This window comes from Phyllobates terribilis, unplaced genomic scaffold, assembly GCF_046119375.1.
Source record: "Phyllobates terribilis strain yellow unplaced genomic scaffold, ASM4611937v1 Scaffold_1__5_contigs__length_1240528914, whole genome shotgun sequence".
Taxonomy (NCBI): domain Eukaryota; kingdom Metazoa; phylum Chordata; class Amphibia; order Anura; family Dendrobatidae; genus Phyllobates; species Phyllobates terribilis.
This window is the reverse complement of record NW_027362761.1, coordinates 352067089-352087584: the sequence shown is the minus strand read 5'-3', so window position 1 is coordinate 352087584 and position 20496 is coordinate 352067089. Positions and strand designations below refer to the sequence as shown.

The following is a 20496-nucleotide window of genomic DNA, read 5'->3' as shown; positions in this document are numbered from 1 at the left end:
ATGTCGCTATATAAGAGAATAAAATAAATAAAAAATGTATACACTGTTGTATATGCATGGTGTATCGTGCTGCCATATTGCCTTATCTAGTTCTCCGGCAGTTTGATATATCCCTTGTCCTCTGCTGACCCTAAACCAAATTTTATTGGGTGCATCTTTTAACATCTAGCCCAGACCCAAGTAGACAATATTATTCTTACTGGACAGTAAATCATAATTAGAAACTTTTCTAGAGAGACACAAAGAAAAAAAATAGATTTGCTAATGTAATGTGTATATGGCCTTCCTCGCTTAAAACACACCCACGCATTTCAACAATACATACGAATTAAGATAGTTGGGAGTGGTCTCCCGAAGACGACCCATCTTTACAATGAAGCAGAGGTAAGAGGATCAGGCCCACTTTCTCTAGCACAGCCTGGCTCTGTGCAGCATACAAAGGGTGAATGCACTCCGCACATAGGACTGTTCAATTCAGAAAGCGTTTGGGTGCTTGTTAATGGACGCTCCTTCACATATTGCTTCACTTCAGCCCTGGCCTGGTAAACTCATTATGAACGACGGCCTTGTATTTCTTTACATTGAGGCTCTCAAGTTGGGAATAAAGGCAGGAACTCGCCTCCTACAGGTTATTACTCGGGGCATTATTTATTATGAGAATCGTGGTGGGTGCTAAACTAATTGTATTTTCACAATAAATTAATAAATTTTAATATCTAAATCTGATTATTTTTGTAGGATTCTAAAAACAGAATAAAGAATAGAAATTCCTATTATAGTCATACTAAGACGCTTACAATCTAACTGAAGAGGTAATGCTGATACAGTATAACTACTCCACCATTATTAGTCTCCTTAGAGAATCGGAGAAACTCAAGTGTAATATTCTTGACGTGATGCCCATAATAGACTCAATTGTGTCTCTACTGAGGAAAACAGAACTTCAGATATTCCCATAAGGCACTGTAGGAAAAACGTTCAGTAATTATTTGCATTGGTCATAAAAATGTAAAATATAGCCACACAAAAGGATTCATTTTTCCCTTGATGTTCCAGATTTTATCATTGTTTTCAAATACTATGTTTTCTAGCCCTTTTCTCTTTAGCTTACTGTAACTTTTGTGTTATTTTAATTCTCTCTTAAAAATATAGGAATATTCTCATGATTGAAAGTTATCCTTCATCCCCGGAGCCGCGACTGAGCTGGATTGCCAACTGTCCAGAGATTGCAGGACAGTCTGTAAAAATAGGGCACTTTTTTGCCGTCCATAAGAAAAATTTAGGCGTCCGTGATTTTTTTGAAGCTGAAGAAACTTACAGATTATTCTGACTGTAATTATCATTTTACAGCTCACAGTGAATGCAGCTCATTTATTTATATCAAATTATGGGCTGTAGACATGGATCACTAATAATCAATGATCTATTATGGTTTTCCAATATATCCATAAAAAATATTGTCTGTCCATGATTTTTTGATCAGCTGTCTAGAAAAAATAAAACGTCAAGTTGGCCACCCTGCCACTGGTGTCCGACCTCCATGGCCTCCAGAGATCCCGAGAACTAGGGATGAATGAAGTGGTGGTTGGTTGATCATGGACACTACCACCCCATTTACTTTTAATGGGAGTGCTAGAGATTGCCAAGCGCAGCACGTGACTGGTCTTTGGCCTCCCATAAAAATGGAGTAGCAATGTGCAGGATTGACCACCACTACATTCAGCCAGGCTGGTTGTCAGGACCGATGGGGTCCCCCAGAGATCCGAAAGTTAACCCCTATCCCGTGGATAGGGGGTAACTTTCAAAGTTGAGAACACCCCCTTAAGCTGCGGTTTCTCTAAAGGTAGTCTCAACAATATCACAAATATAAAGCATGAAGGACTATATAGGCTGTCCTTATATTAAGCACACATAAGCAGGACTCTCCTGCCAAGTCAAGGGAGTCACAATGAGCAATAAATGAATGTGCGGCCAACTCCACATTGCAATAAGCGAGAGAGATTATATATATGTGTATAGTTCCACCTGAATTAAAATGGTTCACTTTAGACACTGATGGCTTGTCTTTAGGATAAGTCATCAATATCAGATCAGTGGGGGTGGGAAACCAGGAACCCCTATTGATGAGCTGTTTGCAAGTCTGGGTGCAGCCGGATGTAAGCGGAGTATATAGTGGCCGTTCTTAGGTGCTGCAGGTGAGTTAAGCTATTGAATTGAATAGATCCTGGGCTGCGAAAGATTTTACAATGACTGACATATTCAGTGGTTAGCACTGTTGCTTTGCAGCTCTGGGGTCCTGGGTTTAAATTCCACCAAGAACAACATCTGCAAGGAGTTTGTATGTTCTCCCCGTGTTTGTGTGGGTTTCCTCCAGGTTCTCCAGTTTCATCCCACACTCTAAAGATATACTGATAGGGAAACTAGATTGCGAGCCCCAATGGGGACAGTGCCCATAATGTCTGTAAAGTGCTGCAGAATTGCTGGGGCTGGTGGATCTGTGGAGAGTATGAAATGAGGGTAAGAGGACCTTCTCGTGTCACTCGGCTACACACGGAACACTGTCAAGGATAGACCTGGCTTTTGGGGATACTGCCATGGATGGGATGGTGGGGGAGGTGGAATACCTACAGAGGACTCTATCGGATCATAGTCCTATGGTTGTCACGCTTCTAGTGGGATCTGCTCAGGGTCAGAGGGGAGGTTGGCGTCTTCACCCGACGTGGCTTAAAGTGGTGGATATGGGTGGCATAACCAAAGAACTAGAGCACTTTTTCCAAGTTAATGAAGGGAGTGCTGAGGCTACAGTGGTGTGGGAGGCTATGAAGGCATTTACGAGGGGACTCTTTATAAGTGAGATCTCACGGTGTAAGACCAAAACTAAATTGGCAGATCAACAAATAAAGGATGACTTGACAAGGGCAGAGGCAGACATGATTTTGGCGCCAACGAGTGTAGCTCACAATAGACTAAAATTGGCACAGGAGGCAGTTAATAAACTGCACATGATGCAAGCCGAGAGGAAAAGGGCATTTCAGCAAGCCCAATTCTTTGAGGAAGGAGAGAGAGTGGGTCGCTTGTTGGCGGTGATATCTGCGGCACAGAGGGAGTCTTCCAGGGTGTACAGGTTGAGAGACCAAGCGGGGACGACTCTGACAGACACAAAGGACATATTGGAGGTCTTTAAGGAATATTACATGGCACTGTACAATTCAAGAGTACGGGACACAGAGGGGGCCGTAGAGGAATTCTTGGAGGGCATCTCACTGTCTAAATTGTCTGAGGAAAATAGGTTAAGGTTGGATGAACCTGTGAGTGTGGAGGAGGTGGAATGTGCAATTCTGTCTATGCCCAATAACAAATCACCGGGTGCTGATGGTCTACCTGGGGAGGTGTACAGGGAGCTGGTGGAACTGCTAGCCCCAAAATTGAAATCTGTGTTTGATGAGGCTTTGGAGAAGGGGGCGTTACCGAGATCAATGGAGGAAGCGGTGATAGTGGTTCTGCCAAAGGAGGGGAAAGACCCCATGGATGCGGAGTCGTATAGGCCCATATCGTTGTTGACAACGGATGTCAAAATACTCGCTAAGATCCTGGCCACCCGGCTCACCGGGGTTGCGCATACTGTTATTCACGAGGACCAGTCGGGCTTTATGCCCAACCGCTCCACGGCTGTTAACTTGAGAAGATTATTTCTTAATATGCAGCTGCCTGCTGATAATGGTGGCGGGAGAATAGTGATGTCGTTGGACGCTAGGAAAGCATTCGATAGCGTGGAATGGGAATATTTATGGAAAATCATGGAAATAATGGGATTTGGCCCCACATTCATGGCCTGGGTGAAGTTATTGTACTCATCCCCAAGGGCGGTAGTTAAGGTGAATGGTGAACGGTCCGGGATGTTTGACTTACATAAGGGCACAAGGCAGGGGTGCCCGCTGTCCCCGCTATTGTTTGCGGTGGCTGTGGAGCCCCTGGCGGCCAAAATAAGAGCTGAGAGAGGAGTGGTCGGATTTAAATTTGGGAGGCTGGAAGAAAAAATATCACTGTATGCCGATGACATCCTGTTATTTCTGGAAAATGCAGGAGAGACATTGGGGTGCACGATGGATGTAATTAAACAATTTGGGAGCATTTCGGGACTGGAGATAAACTGGCACAAGTCTTATGTCATGGCTGTAGATAGACCAATAAAAGTGGAGGAGATAGATGAGAGGGGGAAGCAGCTCCAGCTGGTTTCACAATTTAAATACCTTGGGATATGGGTGGCGCTTCCATTGACACGATTCACGGATCTGAATTTAGTTCCTCTGCTAGAGAAATTTAAAAAGAAAATAGGCGCATGGTGCCAATTGGCTTTGACGGTGACGGGTAGAACTAACCTGATTAAGATGGTCCTTATGCCACAACTAATGTACGTCTTGCACAACTCACCGATATGGCTACCAAAAAAACGGTTTCAGGGTATTGATTCTATCTTCAGATCCTTGATATGGGGCAAGAGGCAGGCAAGGATTAAATTGGGAACGCTGCAAAATGGGAAGGAGGAGGGAGGATTGGCCGCTCCCAATCCCTGGGTCTATTTCTTGGCAGTACAAGGCCAGCATGTCAGGGGATGGAGAGAGCCCGATTGTGGAGGGGCAGCTTGCCGGGTGCTGGTACATGTGTCGGGGAGACGCCCACTGGTCCAGGCGTTAGAGGATGGTACCTTTAAGAAATTGGGAGCAATATATCCTACCTTAGGCTTGACTCAGAAGGTATGGGACACTATTAAAAAGATCAGGGGGGTGGACGGGCTGACTAAGTACTCACCGGTGTTGGGCAATGAACATCTGCCGGAACTTAATAAGCTGTGTCAAATGGGCAATTGGAAGGCGCAAGGAGTGAGATATGTGTGCCAGCTGCAGAGTGGAACGGACCTGAAGACCTTTGAGAAATTGAGAGAAGAATTTGATTTGCCTTTGGTATGGGGATTTCAATACTATAGGCTTCGACATGCTTGGAGGGCACAGTGTGGATTGGGAGACATGACAGTTCAGGGTGACATTGTACTAGACTTTGTGTGTATGAAGGGAGGGACGAGGGGAGTCATATCGAGCTTATATCATGACCTACTGCACTCCTATCTGGGGGGGAATCACCTCATTGCAAAGAGTAAATGGGAAAGGGAGGTGGGTACCCTCACAACAGAACAATGGGAGGCGATTCTAGAATATGTCCCGAAGATCTCTTTAAGCGAGCAGGCACGGATTTCCCAATTATACATAATACATAGGACATACAAAACACCGCTGCGCCTGTACAAGGCGGGCTTGAGGGGAGATTCCAATTGCCCTAGATGTGGCACGGACCAGGCCGGACTGCTACACATGCTATGGTCATGCCCACGGTTGGTGGCTTATTGGTTGTTCGTTGTCAGCAAAATTGAGAGGGCTTATACATGTACAATTGACAGAAACCCGGTGCTGTGTGTTTTGGGGGAGGTGGATGGAATACCTGTCTCAGAACATTACAAAGTGGCGATAGCGCGATTGCTATATGTGGCACGCAAACTAATAGCACGAAAATGGACAGATTCGGAACCCCCCACTAGGAGGGAATTTATTGCTCAGACACGTACGGTGATGCATTTAGAGGAAAGCATTTATAGGCGGAGGCATGGAGAGAGAACTTTTGGGAAAATATGGTCCGCATGGATGGCGGTAATATGATTGTCAATGTTCCCAGGTATGCCCAGCATAAGGAGTATTGGCGGGAGGGGGGAGGGGGGAGAGGGTTTTGACTGTATTATTACACGTTATGTGAATTGTTATATGTATATTGATAACTGTTTGCTGTTAAAATTTTTGAAACCTAAATAAAAATAATTGGTTTAAAAAAAAAAAAAAGTGCTGCAGAATTAACGGTGCTATATAATTGAGTAAAATAAATAATACAGAAGTAGTGTGGAGGAGCAAGCTTGATCGCACCTCCATTCAAGCTCTTCCTCAATGTGGTTGTGCAGTGAAGAGGAACAGAAGAGCTTGGGACCCCCAGTAATAAGATATTTGTCACATCTACTCTGTGGGCAGGTGATAAATGTGAATTGTGGGCAAGCGACTATAAAAAAAAAAAGAAAAAAAAAAACACACTCAAACGTTATGTTCAACCAGACAACTATTTCCTATTATTGTCCCAATGCATCTAAATTGAAATGTAACAGAACAAACTTATTTTACCTTTCATTTCCAGGCTGAAATTTTGATAGTAGTGATGGACGTCTCCTCTGTGGCAGCAGGACTGAACTATGTGCCAGAGGTGAACCATAATCTCTTGAGTGGTGCTGATACTCCAGAAGACTGGCATCCTGCAAAATACAAACATCATAGTGGAATTGGTTTTGGAATTAGATTTTATTTTAAATCAACCTTACATGAGTAAGGAGAATCGAACCACATATAGTGCGATCCTAGGAGCACTGAAGATTTAATGTGCCAAAGCCATTTGGTTGGGGCTACACTGCAACTTTCATGGCACCTTTAAATATCGTAACGCAGCCTCATTTCTGCTGTATAGGAAAGATTTTCCTTTGTAAATAATGTAACGTTTAACGGAGCGATTTTATCAAAATTTGGGCAATGTCGTAATGTAACCTCATGAAGAAAATAGTTTTTTACTCTGATGTTTGGCAGTGACCTGAATCAGTTTTAGGGTCTGTGCACACGATCCGGAGACACTGCGGGTTTGAATCTGCGTGTTATGCAGCGTTGAACCCACAGCGGGCAGATGTTACAGCATAGTGGATGGGATTTCTAGAAATCCCATGCCCACTATGCATATCTGGGCACCTGGGGCTCACCTGCGGAAACTGACATGCGGCGCTTCTTTCAGAGCCGCAGCATGTCAATTTCTCTTGTGGGTCCACATGTGGACTTTCCCCATATAGACCTAACCTCTATGAGGAAAGTCCGCATGTTAAAAAAAAAAATAAAAAAAAAAATGGTGCCGCTCATTTGCACAATGAGGGGAAGCCGCCGCGGCTATTCCGTATCGTCGGGGCCGCAGGCTGGTACGCATGGTGCGCACATAGCCTAACATTTTTGCATTTGGAGACCAAAAAAAAAAAGCAAGAAACAGTAAACTACAGTAAAAAGCATTTAGACAATGTCAGTAAAAGGTATAGAAAAAAAAATTCAAGAAGCCACACACCTATATGCATTTTAGGATTGTGCAAATGGAATGTATTGAAACAAATATGCATCTCCCCCAGATGCCAGTGAATAATATAAATGCCGGCTCATTATACAAGCAAACTGACTCAAAGACGGAGATATATTACACTTGTGTAACCTCTTCTGCGAATACACACTGCACAATAATGCACAGAATACCACACCTTAGTGTCTGCGGACAAGTCTCACAGGTTCCATGCGGTATTTTATCTCTCTATAAAGTGACAAGGTACAAGCAAGGGCATGGAACCTCTCCCTCTGGATTTATACATCACCCAGGGACCCAGTAATGTATTCCAACCCTGAAGTGCAGTATAAGTCATGTCCAATGAGTCATGCACTGGAAGGAAGCCTCTCTGTATTATATCTAGCCTTAGCTTTGCACTGACATGTCAAGTCTTATTCAATAACGTCACTGATTTTTTTTTTTTATTACTGTGCTAAAATCTAAAATGTTTTTTAACAACGTTAAATTATTTGACATGAGAAACGGACACAAACCCTAGGGCATGTATAACTACTGCGACCATTAGGCTATGTGCAGACAGCTTCTTTTTCAGGCGGATTACACCTGGCATTCGCCTGAAAAAAAGTGGTGCAAAAGCGCCCCATAAGGCGAACATAATCCACAGCAATGTCAAAACGATACTGCTGTGCACATGTTCTGTCTTTTGTCACTTCTAAGTGCTTCAGGGTTTGGAAACCCTGGAGTGGTTAAAAAGTGACATGCTCACTGCTGGGGTGGCTACCGCTCTCTAGACCTAAGGGTACGTGCCTATGGTCAGGAGCCACTGGGGGTGTGACGCTGTGTTACAGCATAGTGGACAGGATCTCTAGAAATCCCATGTCCACTATCTGAGGCTGTGGATCACCCGTGGACACTGACATGCCGCGCGTCTTTCAGGACCGCAGCATGTCAATTTCTCGAGGAGTCGCTAGTCTCCGCAACAGAAATTTACTACTAGCATATATTAAATGCGGTAAATCCGCATGGTTCTGTGAACACATGCGGATTTACCTGCATTCAATAGAAAGCAGCGTTTTGGACGCAACAAAAATATGGTGCATACAAAGCACTGCTACGTCTGGATCGTGGGCACGTAGCCTAAAGGTTGTGCACTACATTTTCACTGATGACCTATCCTTAGGATAGGTCATCAATGAATGATCATTCGGTGTCTGACACCCAGTTCCCCCACCGATCAGCTGTTCTCAGTGATTTGAATAGGAGGCTAACATGTAGTACCCTGCCACGGTCACTATCAGAAGACGTAGCAGCTCCACAATGGAGCAGTTCCGGCCAGCGGCCGCCACAGACACCAAAAACCGCTGATTGGCGGGGGTTCTGGGTGTCAGACCCCGACCAATCAGACATTGATGACCTATTGTAAGGATTGGTCATCAATGAAAAAGTAGTGGACAACCTCTTTAAGAGTGTGCAGTTACAGCCGTTCCACGAATGACGGCAAAGCAGTCAGGTGCGCGTACCCTTAAAGGGTTATCCCATCTTCAAAGATGGGTATTTTTGGATACTGCTTGTAAAAACAAGCATTTTTGCAAATAACTGCATATTAAAAATTTGCAGCTATTCCTGAGAAATCTTCAATTGTTTATAACTCGTTGGCTAGGAGACCGACCACCAAGCACAGGATTAGGCGAAAACCGCACACTCCAGCAATACTTGTCAGCTTCAAAACAGCGCTTACAAGCTGAAAAGAACTTGTACGGACCACGTATGCTCTGCTGTTTAGATGCGGTGGTTGGTCTGCAAAACAACAAAAGTATTAACATCTTAACGGCTGGACCCCCAAACAAGACCCCATTTTAAAAACTGCACCCCCCTTACAATAGTCAGCAAGTGTATTAACCCTTGAGATGCTGCACAGAAAACAACACAAAGTGGAAGCAAAAAAATGAAAAATTACATATTTTTCTTTGTTAAAACGTTGCTTACGCCCCAATTTTTTAATTTTCACAAGAGAAACAGAAGAAAATCGACTCCACAATTTCTCCTAAGTATGCCGGTACCTTATATGTGGTGGACACTACTGTTTGGGTACACGGCAGGGCTCAGAGGGGGAAGGAGCACTATTGGAAGTGCCAATATGGCTGAAATTGAATGCGAACACCAGGTCACATTTGCAGAGCCCCAGATGTACCAAAACAGCAGAAACGTGAACACCGCTGGAAACAGACCAGATGGAATTTAAAGTGACTTTGCCTCATAGCGAATGGTTTAGTCAGCGGTTTTCTCAGAATCCAGTTGTTTTTTGAGATTAGATGGATTGGAAACCCTTATGCTATTGCACAATGTTGAGCATGGGGTAAATCTCTGTTATTTTATTTTTAGAGGCAGATTGAATAAAATCAACAGCAGTTAGTGTTGAGCGATACCTTCCGATATCAGGAAATATCGTATCGGATTGGATCGGGCCGATACCCAAAAAGTATCGGATATCGCCGATTCCGATACCGGAAACCAATGCAAGTCAATGGGACACAAATATCGGAATGAAAATAAACCCTTTCTTTCCTTGTAGGTTAATTCTACATGAAGTAAAACAACTAAGAATAATGTAGAATGACATGAAAAGCCGGCAATTCATCAGCGGCATACACCGGTACCCGACAATTTACAACAGAAAGAATAGAGCTTCACACATAGATTAGATAGAAACATGTCAGTCACATATATATGAAGTACAGTGACAGTGTTGCTTACTGTACTTGTCATTTAGTGTAAAGGATTTATTAAAAAAAATATTAGTGTTTTCGTGCACCGTCTCTTTAAAAAAGCCGGCCGGCAATTCAGCAGCGGTACCCGACAATTTATAACAGAAAGAATAGAGCTTCACACATAGATTAGATAGATAGAAACATGTCAGTCACATATATATGAAGTACAGTGACAGTGTTGCTTACTGTACTTGTCATTTAGTGTTAAAATAAAGGATTTATTTAAAAAAAAATTGGCGTGGGGTTCCCCTTAATTTTAGGCTCTAGCGGAGGTTAAGCAGACAGCTGGGGCAAATGTTTGAAGCCTGGGAAGGGGGAAATACCCCCGGAGCTTCCCAGGCTACTAATATCAGCCCCCAGCTGAATACCTAGCCTTTACGAGCTATTAAAATGGGGGAACCCCCCCAAAAAAATAACGTGGGGTCCCCCCTAATTTAATAGCTAGCACAGGCTAGGCAGACAGCTGGGGGCTGATATTAATAGCCCAGGAAGGGTGCCATGAATATTGGCCCCCTCCCAGGCTAGAAACACCAGCCGTCAGCCGCCCCAGAATGGCGCATCCATAGGATGCGCCAATTCTGGCACTTAGCCTCGCTCTTCCACGCTGCCCTGGTGCGGTGGCAGGGGGTAATAGGGTTGGGGTTGATGTCAGCTTATAATGCCAGCTGACATGAAGCCCAGGTTAGTAATGGAGAGGCGTCTATAAGACACCCCCATTACTAACCCCATAGTCAAAGTTAAAAGAAAACACAAACACCCAGAGTAAAGTCCTTTAATTGAAATAAAGACAATTCTTTATTGTTCTAAATTAAACCATACTTACCATCACGCCCATTCCAGCTGAAGCCAACGATCTCCTGCAATAAAAGAAAAATAATAAAGCAACCTCATCCTTACCTTTCGATGGTTCCCAGGACAGCTCCAGCTCTGCTACATCGAGATGACAGGCTGGACCGCAGCAGAAAGCTGCCATCCAGCCTGTCATCCCGCAGACACTGAGAAGCGCAGGCATGCTTGCGCTCCTCAGTGTCTCTCTGTGACGTCATCCAGATGAGCCGAGTTCATGTCCAATGAACTCAGCTCACCTCATGCACGTCACTGACAGCGTGGGAAAATTCTCCTGCACTCAGCGCTTCAGCGTGAGAATTCTCCCACGCTGTCAGTGACATACATGAGGTGAGGTCATGTCCAATGAACTCAGCTCACCTCATGCACGTCACTGACAGTGTGGGAAAATTCTCACGCTGAAGTGCTGAGTGCAGGAGAATTTTCCCACGCTGTCAGTGACGTACATGAGGTGAGCTGAGTTCATTGGACATGACCTCGGCTCATCTGGATGCCGTCACAGCCAGACACTGAGGAGTGGAAGTATGCCTGCGCTTCTCAGTGTCTGCGGGATGACAGGATGGATGGCAGCGTTCTGCTGCGGTCCAGCCTGTCATCTCGATGTAGCAGAGCTGAAGCTGTCGTGGGAGCCATGGAAAGGTAAGGATGATGTTGCTTTATTATTTTACTTTTATTGCAGGAGATCGTTGGCTTCAGCTGGAATGGGCGTGACGGTAAGTATGGTTTAATTTAGAACAATAAAGAATTGTGTGTTTATTTCAATTAAAGGACTTTTTTCTGGGTGTTGTGTTTTTTTAAATACTTTACTAGAAATTCATGGTGGTCATGTCTAATATTGGCGTGACCCCATGAATTTTGGGCTTAGGGCCAGCTGATAATGCCAAGCTGGCCTTAACCCCTTTATTACCCAGTGAGCCACCGCACCAGGGCCCTGGATGAGTTGGGTACAGCGCCAGAACATGGCGCTTCAATGAACGCGCCATTTTCTGGGGCGGCTGCGGACTGCAATTTGCAGCGGGGGTGGCCCAGAAAGCTTGGGTCTCCCTGCGCTGCGGATTCCAGCCCCCAGCTGCCTAGTTGTATCTGGCTGGGCACAAAAATAGGGCGAAGCCCCACGCATTTTTTTTTTTAATTATTTCATGAAATTCATGGAATAATTAAGAAAAAAAGGGCTTCCCTATATTGTTGTGTCCAACCAGGTACAAATAGGCAGCTGGTGGTTGGGGGCAGCCCATTCCTGCCTGCTGTACCTGGCTGGACACAAATATAGTGCGAAGCCCCATGTCAATTTTTTTTTAATTATTTCATGAAATTCATGGAATAATTAAGAAAAAAAGGGCTTCCCTATATTGTTGTGTCCGGCCAGGTACAAATAGGCAGCTGGTGGTTGGGGGCAGCCTGTTCCTGCCTGCTGTACCTGGCTGGACACAAATATAGGGCGAAGCCCCACGTCAATTTTTTTTAAAATAAATCCTTTATTTTAACACTAAATGACATTTGAGGAGTTAATAAAGATGCAGTCCCTAAATTATTATTTATTTTTTAATTAATTTTTCCCAAAACTTTTGACGTGGGCTTCGCCATATTTTTGTATGCCAGCCAGGTACAGCATCCAGCTTCTATGAACGCGCCATTTTCCGGGGCGGCTGCGGACTGCAATTTTCAGCGGGGGGGGGGCAGAAAGCTTGGGCCTCCCTGCGCTGCAGATTCCATCCCCCAGCTGCCTAGTTGTACCTGGCTGGACACAAAAATAGGGAGAAGCTTCACGTATTTATTTTTTTTAATTATTTCATGAAATTCATGAAATAATTAAGAAAAAAAGGGCTTCCCTATATTGTTGTGTCCAACCAGGTACAAATAGGCAGCTGGTGGTTGGGGGCAGCCCGTTCCTGCCTGCTGTACCTGGCTGGACACAAATATAGTGCGAAGCCCCACGTCAATTTTTTTTAAATCATTTCAGGAAATTCATGAAATAATTAAAAAAAATTGATGTGGGGCTTCGCCCTATATTTGTGTCCAGTCAGGTACAGCAGGCAGGAACGGGCTGCCCCCAACCACCAGCTGCCTATTTGTACCTAGCCGGACACAACAATATAGGGAAGCCCTTTTTTTCTTAATTATTCCATGAATTTCATGAATTTAAAAAAAAAAACGTGGAGCTTCGCCCTATTTTTGTGTCCAGCCAGGTACAACTAGGCAGCTGGGGGCTGGAATCTGCAGCGCAGGGAGGCCCAAGCTTTCTGGGCCCCACCCGCTGCAAATTGCAGTCCGCAGCCGCCCCGGAAAATGGCGCGTTCATAGAAGCGCCATCTTCTGGCGCTGTACCCAACTCATCCAGGGCCCTGGTGCGGTGGCTCACTGGGTAATAAAGGGGTTAAGGCCAGCTTGGCATTATCAGCTGGCCCTAAGCCCGAAATTCATGGGGTCAGCCAATATTAGACATGACCACCATGAATTTCTAGTAAAGTATTTAAAAAAAACACAAACACCCAGAAAAAAGTCCTTTAATTGAAATAAACACACAATTCTTTATTGTTCTAAATTAAACCATACTTACCATCACGCCCATTCCAGCTGAAGCCAACGATCTCCTGCAATAAAAGAAAAATAATAAAGCAACCTCATCCTTACCTTTCCATGGCTCCCACGACGGCTCCAGCTCTGCTACATCGAGATGACAGGCTGGACCGCAGCAGAACGCTGCCATCCAGCCTGTCATCCCGCAGACACTGAGAAGCGCAGGCATACTTCCACTCCTCAGTGTCTGGCTGTGACGGCATCCAGATGAGCCGACAATGAACTCGGCTCACCTCATGTACGTCACTGACAGCGTGGGAGAATTCTCCTGCACTCAGCGCTTCAGCGTGAGAATTTTCCCACGCTGTCAGTGACGTGCATGAGGTGAGGTCATGTCCAATGAACTCGGCGCACCTCATGCACGTCACTGACAGCGTGGGAGAATTCTCACGCTGAAGCGCTGAGTGCAGGAGAATTTTCCCACGCTGTCAGTGACGTGCATGAGGTGAGCTGAGTTCATTGGACATGACCTCGGCTCATCTGGATGCCGTCACAGCGAGACACTGAGGAGCGCAAGCATGCCTGCGCTTCTCAGTGTCTGCGGGATGACAGGCTGGATGGCAGCGTTCTGCTGCGGTCCAGCCTGTCATCTCGATGTAGCAGAGCTGAAGCTGTCCTGGGAACCATGGAAAGGTAAGGATGAGGTTGCTTTATTATTTTACTTTTATTGCAGGAGATCGTTGGCTTCAGCTGGAATGGGCATGACTGTAAGTATGGTTTAATTTATAACAATAAAGAATTGTGTCTTTATTTCAATTAAAGGACTTTTTTCTGGGTGTTTGTGTTTTTTTTAAATACTTTACTAGAAATTCATGGCGGTCATGTCTAATATTGGCGTGACCCCATGAATTTCGGGCTTAGGGCCAGCTGATAATGCCAAGCTGGCCTTAACCCCTTTATTACCAGTGAGCCACCGCACCAGGGCCCTGGATGAGTTGGGTACAGCGCCAGAAGATGGCGCTTCTATGAACGCGCCATTTTCCGGGGCGGCTGCGGACTGCAATTTGCAGCGGGTGGGGCCCAGAAAGCTTGGGTCTCCCTGCGCTGCAGACTCCAGCCCCCAGCTGCCTAGTTGTACCTGGCTGGACACAAAAATAGGGCGAAGCGCCACACATTTTTTTTTTTTTAATTATTTCATGAAATTCATGGAATAATTAAGAAAAAAAGGGCTTCCCTATATTGTTGTGTCCGGCTAGGTACAAATAGGCAGCTGGTGGTTGGGGGCAGCCCGTTCCTGCCTGCTGTACCTGGCTGGACACAAATATAGTGCGAAGCCCCATTTCAATTTTTTTTTAATTATTTCATGAAATTCATGGAATAATTAAGAAAAAAAGGGCTTCCCTATATTGTTGTGTCCGGCTAGGTACAAATAGGCAGCTGGTGGTTGGGGGCAGCCCGTTCCTGCCTGCTGTACCTGGCTGGACACAAATATAGTGCGAAGCCCCATTTCAATTTTTTTTTAATTATTTCATGAAATTCATGGAATAATTAAGAAAAAAAGGGCTTCCCTATATTGTTGTGTCCGGCTAGGTACAAATAGGCAGCTGGTGGTTGGGGGCAGCCCGTTCCTGCCTGCTGTACCTGGCTGGACACAAATATAGTGCGAAGCCCCACGTCAATTTTTTTTTTAATTATTTCATGAATTTCCTGAAATAATTAAAAAAAAAATTGACGTGGGGCTTCACACTATATTTGTGTCCAGCCAGGTACAGCAGGCAGGAACGGGCTGCCCCCAACCACCAGCTGCCTATTTGTACCTGGCCAGACACAACAATATAGGGAAGCCCTTTTTTTCTTAATTATTCCATGAATTTCATGAAATAATTAAAAAAAAAAAAAACGTGGAGCTTCTCCCTATTTTTGTGTCCAGCCAGGTACAACTAGGCAGCTGGGGGATGGAATCTGCAGCGCAGGGAGGCCCAAGCTTTCTGCCCCCCCACCCCCCGCTGAAAATTGCAGTCCGCGGCCGCCCCGGAAAATGGCGCGTTCATAGAAGCTGGATGCTGTACCTGGCTGGCATACAAAAATATGGCGAAGCCCACGTCAAAAGTTTTGGGAAAAATTTATTAAAAAATAAATAATAATTTAGGGACTGCATCTTTATTAAGTCCTCAAATGTCATTTAGTGTTAAAATAAAGGATTTATTTAAAAAAAAAATGGCGTGGGATCCCCCATAATTTTAGTCTCTAGCGGAGGTTAAGCAGACGGGTGGGGCAGATGTTTGAAGCCTGGGAAGGGGGTAAAACCCACGGAGCTTCCCAGGCTACTAATATCAGCCCCCAGCTGAATACCTAGCCTTTACGAGCTATTAAAATGGGGGACCCCCCCCAAAAAAATGACGTGGGGTCCCCCCTATTTTAATAGCTAGCAAAGGCTAGGCAGACAGCTGGGGGCTGATATTAATAGCTCAGGAAGGGTGCCATGAATATTGGCCCCCTCCCAGGCTAGAAACACCAGCCGTCAGCCGCCCCAGAAATGGCGCATCCATAGGATGCGCCAATTCTGGCACTTAGCCTCGCTCTTCCACGCTGCCCTGGTGCGGTGGCAGGGGGTAATAGTGGTGGGGTTCATGTCAGCGCCAGCTGCCATGAAGCCCAGGTTAGTAATGATGGGCGTCTATAAGACACCCCCATTACTAACCTACAAAGTGTTAAAAAGAAAAAACACACTACACCCAGAAAAAAATAATTTATTTGAAATAAAACACCATTTTATTTAATTCTTAGTTTACTAAAAAAAAATAGTTACCTGTCCACGTTCCTGCGCTGATCTCCCATGCACAGCTGTCACATCTGGAGATGGTGACAGCTGTGCATGGCTGCTGTAAGCTCACGCTGCCGGGAACACGTCCGCTCCCGGCAGCGGGAGCCACTGACTGAGGTTACCGGAGTGCATTCAGGCAGCGCAGCTCCGGAGACCTCCTTTACGGCACTGCTGTACCGTGGGAATTTCTCACGATACAGCAGTGCCGTAAAGGAGCTAACCGGAGCAGCGCTGCCTGAACTCCGGTGAACCCTTACGGCCCCGTCATTCTAGCGGCGGCAGCGGTTCAGAGCGGTCACATTCTATGTGGCTGCTCTGAACTGGAGATCTTCGTGGGACACTCGTGGACTGCTACGGAGGGGTAAGGATAAGGTTGTGGTTTATTATTTTATATTTTATTACAGGAGATCGATGGCTTCGGGGAATTAGGTGTCTAGGTGAGTATAGGTGTAGTTTTTTATTTTTTACTTTATTTTAGGTGGCGATCGGCGGGGACAGGTAATGTATGAACTAATTTCTTTTAGGTAACCACTGGCCACCAATGACATGTATCTAACATTTATTGGGGACACAGTAGGGCAATTTATATAGCAGGATCAGTCTGATGGGAACTACTGCTCCCATCGAGCTGATCCTGCTGGCAGGAGTGGACGGGGGACAGACATAGGCCGATGGGAGCAGTAGTGTCACATCGGCCTATGTCTGCCTGCACGCACAGACACCCCGCACACACACCGCACGCACACACACCGCACACACACACACACCCCGCACACACTAATCATGACGGGTCTGGGAGGTGAGGCTGACCTGTGCGGCCGTGGGAAAGTTCATGTGAGTTCATGCAGTCAAGCATGAACTCACATGAACCCTCTGAGGGCACCGCGGCTACTTCAAATGAACAGCTGATCGGCATCACCTGATACCGCAGCTGTTCATTTGAAATAACCGGCGGGAAAGCGCAGCACAGAACGGGAAAGCCGGCGGTGAAGTCTTTTCACTGCCGGCTTCCCCGCCCGGGTCCTTCGCTCCTTGGTGCTGCGCTCCCCGCCCGGTCCTAATTTACGATTGGGATTGGAGGTGGCGAGGGGAGCGGAGGATCGGGGTGGGAGGCTGCGGGGAAGCAGTATGGGGCTGTGTGATTGTTTAAAAGCCGGCGGCTTTTTACCGCCCGCCGGCTTTTAAACAATCAGGAGAATTCTCCCACGCTGGGATGGCATTCTGATGACAAGCTGGATCGCAGCTGAGCGCTGCCATCCAGCTTGTCATCCTTCACAGACACTGCAGAGCGCAGGCATTATGGGAACTTCCGATTCCGGTATTCGATATTATAAAAGTATCGGAATTAAGTATCGGAATTCCGATACAGTGAATATCGGCCGATACCCAATATTTCAGTATCGGAATGCTCAACACTAACAGCAGTTCAAGAATTGCTTTTATTTATTTATTTTATACCATTCACAGTGCGTTATAAGTGAGAAGACAGCTTTATTCTTCAGGTCAGTATGATTACAGCGATAACAGATTTATATAGAGGGGGTTTTTTAGGTTTTGATATTTTTATACACGAAAACTGTTTTTTTTTTTTTAATTAAAAAAAAAAAACAACCAAAAAAACCACACGTTTCCACTTTTCTTCCGATATTCATGTACAAGCTTGCTTTTTACAGGATGAGTCAAAGTTTTTATTGGTATCAATTGCCTTCAATTATGATTTTTGAAGCAGAATGATCAAAAAATAGCAATTCATGAATATTTTTTTTTATGCCATTTACCGTGCAATAAAACTAATAAGACAACTTTATTCTTCAGTTCAGTATGAATAGTGATACCAAAATCTTATTTTTTTTATGTTTTGACACTTTTGCAGAAAATGGTTAAATAGTGTTACATCTAATGTTATGGGTTGTTCCGGATGCTACGATAGCAAATATGTGTACTTTGTTAATTTTTGTTTTTACATTCGAAATTGATTTTTATTGGCATAACATTGTTTTGTGAATTTTATGTTCTTTATTCTGGGTTCTTTTTTTGTTGTTTTTATATTTTTTTTATGTCTGATCGCTGTTCTAATAACCTGCAATACTAATGTACTGCAGGGTACAGGGCCTGTCTCTGGCAGACACGGAAGCAACTTTGTGACCGCCAGTTACAATGACAGCCCTCGGCTCAATGGGTGTCACGGGTGTGTTGCCACGAAGATCATCACGAGTACACAGCCTGACTTCTCGCAGCTGACTTGTTGGTGCTTTGTGTTTCTCGGCAGTGAGGGAGTTAATTCTCTCTCTCTCTCTGGGCTAGATGAGGTCCAGCCTCGCCCAGCTGCAATCAATACTTCTGTAGTGAGACTCCTTCATATACCTGCTGGTCTGTCTGGGAGGTGTCGGTGAAAGCATTTCATTCAGACTGACAGAGCGGATCGTGGTGTTTGGAGTTGCTGAGATAAGTGTACTTGGAAGTGTTTTTTCCCTTTCCTCGCTTTATCATTTATCTCCTTTCCCGTTGGTTTTCCCTCTGTTGTAGTTGAGTAGTTGTTTGTATGCAAGGTGGTTTTGGTTTTTCCCTTGTACTGTCTCGTTCGTCTAAATACTGTGTTTGGGCATATTATTTCTTGTTCCCTTTGGTTGTGATCGGGGTCCTTCTCAGGACTAGATTACTGAGGTGCAGGGATCTTCAGGAGGTAGGGGTTACGCTGGCGGCCTGGACCTCTGTACCTTTAACAGTACCTCCAGGTTGAGGGATTAGTCAGGGCCCCAGCTTAGGGTCAGCTTAGGCCCCCTACCTCCAGTATACAGAGACAGCGTGACATTGGGATAATAGAATGTTGTAGGGGTGCGTTAAGCCAAGCCTTTTACTTCCACGTTGCTTTTGCAGCCTCCTATCTTCGAAGTATCATGTTCAAAACGTTGTTGAAAGAAAACCCACAGAAAACTTGCGGCCTAAACAGCAATATTGAAAACCAATTGGAAGAGTATTCAAAGAGTATTTGAAGCTGATCCGCTTTCAAAGTCCCCGTAAAAAAAAAAATCAGTGTGAATACACTCCTAGCCTCACCCATGGGCCTAATTCAGACATTATTGTTGCACGTACGTGTTCTAACAGTGTTTTTCACGAATAAAACATGTACCCATTATAGTCTATGGGGCTGTTCACTTCCGTGGGTTTTTTTTGCATTCAGCGTCTAAATCAAAATTGCACATTCAAGTCTATGGAACAGTCAAAGTCTTGGACAGTGCACTGATGGCACCATGGTTGTATCCTAGTGATGTAGTTCACAAACTCTTAGATAAGAGAAGCTGGGAAACCAACTGATTTTTGCATACAAGAAAGACTGATGAAACATGGAGGGTAAAGACTGACACATGGACTAAAACACTGATAAAATCTGAGCCAGCACACTCCTTGTGTGAAGAAAACAGGACAGATGTCTGAAAGAGGCCTTAGTGGGATTTTATTATTTTGCAGGCGCCTACAAATTTTAAAGCACTGGCCCTTTTTTTATAATTGAATTACAAACACAGGTTAAGAAAATCCGGGCAATTTAGATCTGGATATTGTGGTACTCCCGAGTTTAGTATTGCTGCTATCTCCATTGAAGTAAATAGGGCTTATCTCACTGCAATACCACACACAACCTGGGGAGAGGTGTGGCACTGTTTTTGAAAAAGGAAGCTCAATGTTCATTCACCAGATACAAACAAAGCTCTATTCCAGTAATACAAGGCTTATTCGCAAAGGGTAATGAGTCACAGCCCAATGGCAGGAGTGTTCCTCATTATGGATTATATGATAATACACAACCTTCAAATCATACTTTTCATTGATTTGACATAAAATGATGCCTAGTTCTAGGACGTCAGTATGTAAATCCTGTACCCCACACTTCGGAGAGAGCTGCTGTTTACCAGTATGTTTTACATGACCTTGCAGTTTTAGGTCACCGATCTCGATTATAAAGCATTACAAAACAGTGGAAAGAGTGACTGCAGCATCCTTCACTAACAAGACCATACAGGAAAATGCCTTCCAGCCAAGCCCTGCAAAACAACATTAGTCATTTTCACCAGCACATTCAATATATTTCTCCAATTAGCAGCTCACTGTTAGTACTGCAGCGCTGGGGGTCTGGGTTCAAATCCCACCAAGGACAACATCTGCAAGGAGTTTGTATGTTCTCCCCGTGTTTGTGTGGGTTTCCTCCGGGTTCTCCGGTTTTCTCCCACACTCCAAAGACATACTGATACGAAATACAGATTGTGAGCCCCGATGGGGACAGTGATAATGTCTGAAGCACTGTGGAATTAATGGCGCTATATAAGCGAGTAAAATAAATAAAAAATATTCATATAAAATAAAGCAAGA

The 20496-nt window shown here is 44.8% G+C and overlaps 1 protein-coding gene across 14 annotated transcripts in view; it reads right to left on the bottom strand.

The window, feature by feature from the left end:
- NCOR2 (nuclear receptor corepressor 2) overlaps positions 1-20496 on the bottom strand; it is a 475703-nt gene that overhangs the window by 334328 nt on the left and 120879 nt on the right. For all 14 annotated transcript variants that reach the window (XM_073676156.1, XM_073676157.1, XM_073676163.1 and 11 more), the window contains exon 3: positions 6216-6343. In XM_073676156.1, the coding sequence (XP_073532257.1) occupies positions 6216-6343 (128 nt within the window). The remainder of the gene's footprint in view (positions 1-6215; positions 6344-20496) is intronic.